The 3,763-nt window shown below is 46.5% G+C and overlaps 1 protein-coding gene across 11 annotated transcripts in view; it reads left to right on the plus strand.

Annotated features, from left to right (window-relative positions):
- Positions 1 to 878, plus strand: part of Plekha5 (pleckstrin homology domain containing A5) — a 167,594-nt gene extending 166,716 nt beyond the window's left edge. For all 11 annotated transcript variants that reach the window (XM_026787948.1, XM_026787943.1, XM_026787942.1 and 8 more), the window contains one exon: positions 11 to 878. In XM_026787948.1, coding sequence (XP_026643749.1) covers positions 11 to 27 — 17 coding nt within the window. In that variant the 3' untranslated portion in view covers positions 28 to 878. The remainder of the gene's footprint in view (positions 1 to 10) is intronic.
- The last annotated feature ends 2,885 nt before the right edge of the window (positions 879 to 3,763 follow it).

The raw sequence follows: 3,763 nt of genomic DNA on the forward strand, positions 1-3,763 counted from the left end.
GAAGGATCACATTTCATGTGTGTGTAGTCTCAGAACTGCACTGACTCTTGAGAGCACACAGAGCTGAAGCTGTGGACCCTCAGCGATGGAAGAAGATGTTGTACAGTATACCTTAAATCTATGAAATTCATAGTTCTGATGCTTCTGACCTCAGAGCATCGTTTTATCACCTTTGGAAAATGTTTATTCCAAAATAGCTTTAATGGCCCATACGTGTGCGCTCCGTAGTCTCGAGGTCACCCTCCTCCACCAGTGCTGCTAGAAGTTCAGAGCATACCAGTCCAGGTGCTTTCTCCCTCGCGCTCCATCCAGAGCTTGGTTAGTTGCGCTTCCCAGATTCGGATGCTTAAGTCTAGGTGAATTTACGTTGCTTTGGCTTTTCCGCAAAGCTATACTTTCGTGTGAAGCTTGTTTTCTTTCCTTCTTTTTCTTCCCATTTTGGCTACTGCAGTACTTTGTTTGACACTTGATTTGTAAAAATTTTATATAAATATATTTAAAATGTGCCATTTTATTACTGCTAAGTGAAGTATGTCCTGTTTTCTGCTATAATTCTTCCTCGGTCAGATTGCACCGTCAGCGGTTACTGCCACACTCTGTCAGCTTCAACACAAATGCTACTGCTTAGCTTTTCTTTAAAAAGCAAAACAATTGCAAGTGTAGGTATTTTGAGGTACTGGACTTTTACGTCATTGGAATAGATGTGTACAGCAATAAGCAGGCTTTTAGATCCAGTACTTGGTCTGTGTACAGATGTAATTATGTTCATTGTGTAGATGTTATACAATGAGCACATGTAATAAAGGCTGCTTACTATAGTTTAATGGAAATGTTCATATCTCATTTCTTTTTTATCATGTTAAATAAATGTTGATGTTCTTAAATCACTTGTGTTAGAATCTTTTTCCCTCCCTCCTACTCACCCCCTTTCTCCAGGGTTTCACTATGTAGCTCTGGCTCTGAAAGACAGCCTGCCTCTGCTTCCCAAGTGTTGGAATTAGAGGTGTACGCCGCCACATCTGGCTACAATCATTTTTCTTTTAATCGAAAATGGAGAATCTGAGATCTGGAATGCAGCCCAGAGGTAGAGCACTTTTCCAGCATGTTTGAGGGAAGGGGGGAGCGGATCAGAGACCCAAGTGACTTCTAAAAGAAAAAGTGGTGTGTTAATCCTGTCTCCCTGGGCAGCGCCATTAGGAGGTCTTATGTGCCCAGCCCTCCCGTGATAGAGTAGAGGAACCTGAGGCCAGAGAACAAAATGATGCCGACCACAATCATACCCACTTCATGACACAGGGGAGCCCACCATATCATTGCCCCGACTTCCCATAACTCCGTCAGCTCATCGCCAAATTTAGTTTTGTGAAGTCTCCTACCCCATTTTCATGTCCCCAAGCTGCAGTCCCAGTGTGCTTAGTGAACATGGGGGAGGGCCTACAGGGCTGCCTCTCGGCCGTTGGGAACAGACAGTGTTTCTCACGAGTAGGGGCCCCCGGAGATGGTCTCTTTAGAATACATTCTTCACAGATGTTCACGCTCTTCAGACTCAATTACATTTCTTCCCTCTCGGACCTTTTGTTTGTGCTATATATTGTTCTCAGAGTTCAAGGAAATGCTAAGCCTTCTGGATTCCCGCACAGAGCAGCTCCAACCAGTTGGTACCGGCGAGTGAGCCCCCACCCCCCCCCCACTCTCCTCCCACCCCATGATACACTAAAGAGGATTTAGACTTAATTCTAAATGCAGGTGAATGAAAATGCATGCACCGCAAAAGGAAACAAACAAACAAAAAGGTGCTTCTGGAGTCTGCAGGTCAGTGAGCACAGGTTAGCCCAATGCTGCAAGCTCCGTATCGCTGTCAATCAAGTCCCAGACCACGCCCCCTCAGTCATATCATGATGGAAGGTGGCTTTGCCATGATGAGAGGTGGTTTTATTTTTCTCTGAGGATTCTTTGAGATTTTTTAGGGTTTGGGGTTGTGGGGGGAGGGAACCTTTTTTTTTTTTTTAAGATTTGCTTATGATCTTTAAGTGTGTTTGTGTGTATTTGTACACACGAGTTCAGGATCCCACCAAAGCTACAGACATCAGAACCTCCAGATGGAGTTACAGGGAGTTGTGGGCTACTGTGAATCCCACCCGGCCAGAAAAGGACGACCACCACAGTTTCGAGGCAAGCTGATGCAAGCTTTAAGTCCTGGCCAGGTCCATTCTGGGATTCCCAGGAAACGGCCAACCCATAAGGCTAAGTACTTCCTGCCTACATCCATCCTGGGACAAGCAGACATCTTGATGCATTTCCTGCCCCCATACCTCCTACCTGCCTGCAGTCAAGCACACCTGTACAATTGGGTCAAACAAACTTGTCTAGGAGGGTAAAAACGTGGCTTGTTATCTTACATGGGCAGCAACCTCCAGCCTCTCAGGGAGTGCCTGCCCGGGGCGTGGGGCTTACAGCTTGGAGACATTTTTGTTTTATGGAGCTCAGAGGTACAGTAATTAAAACTTAAAACACGACTTTGGCCCTTGCCCTGTCTGACATGGGTGCCGGTCACCAGGGTCCTCCGGAAGATCAGTATACACCGACATCTCTCTAGGCCCTACTTAGATTATCTTACCTGTCTAGGCCAGAAGGGCTTCTGTTCACCTAAACTGCTTTCAAGTGACTGAACTGCCACGTGTGGGGGTTGGGAAACAAACCTGGGTCCACTAGAAGTGCAACAAGTGTTCTTAACCTGAGCCATGCCTCTAGCTCCTTCCCACAAGTCTTCCTAAGGAGAAGTAGTTGGTGACATTTCTGTAAATCAGCTTGAGTTATAGGAACTTCTGAAGCTTATCTAGCAGAATCTGTCGCTTCTGATTCTCTGCTTTCACCGCCCACGTGCTGGGATTGTGAGCCTGCACCACCAAGACCCATTTTATGTGGTCCCGGGGATCAAACCCAGGGCTTCCAGGATGCTAGGTGAGCACTCTGCCAGCTGAGCTGCCTGCTGGCCCTAAATCTGTCACTAAATGCAGAAGCTTCTTTGTTATGCTAAAGTGCTTTGAGTGGAGGTTTCCCAAAATTCCTTGAATTCCTCATGTGCCGGTTAAATGTAAATCTGTAGTATGTGGTTTGAATTATTAAAGTTGGCATTAATTCTTTTTTTATTTGTCGATTTTGAAGTTTTTAAAAAGTTGGTCAGAAACATGAAAGGGCCAAGAAATAAACCATGCCATGGGATTTGAGCCTGGAGCCACTCTCTTAAGCATAGGATAGAACCAATGTTCCCGTGTGCCCCTTGGGAATCCCTGGTCTCTGGGTACAGTTCCTGGCTCTGCTCTTCCCTAAGACATTCCATCTGACAGGTGTTTTTTTGACTCAAGGAGCACCTGCTGCAAGTGTTAGGTTGTTCAAGCAGCTGCAGAGACACAGATGGCAGAAAGAGGCTTGGTCTGACCACAGGCGGGGCCATGCTTTTTCACAGTGAGGGGTGGGGGACTTTCGTCACTCGTGCAGAGGACCACAAGGCCTACAGAGAAGGATAAGGTGCAGGACTTAGAGGGGCAGAAATGACTTACACAGTCCACAAGGGAAACTGGGAGGTGAGGCTTTTCTGTGGGAAACTCATTCCTACCTCAGAAACTATAAAAAGTGCAGGGCAAGGGTGTTCCAGCTGCTTTCTCCTGAGGAGGGTCTTTGTTGGAAGGGGTAGCTGTAGGTCCCTTAAAGAGGGGGATCCTCCAGTCATGTAGCAGAGGGAAATTCTGGATTAGCTGTGATG

This window comes from Microtus ochrogaster, assembly GCF_000317375.1.
Source record: "Microtus ochrogaster isolate Prairie Vole_2 chromosome 14 unlocalized genomic scaffold, MicOch1.0 chr14_random_2, whole genome shotgun sequence".
Taxonomy (NCBI): Eukaryota; Metazoa; Chordata; class Mammalia; order Rodentia; family Cricetidae; genus Microtus; species Microtus ochrogaster.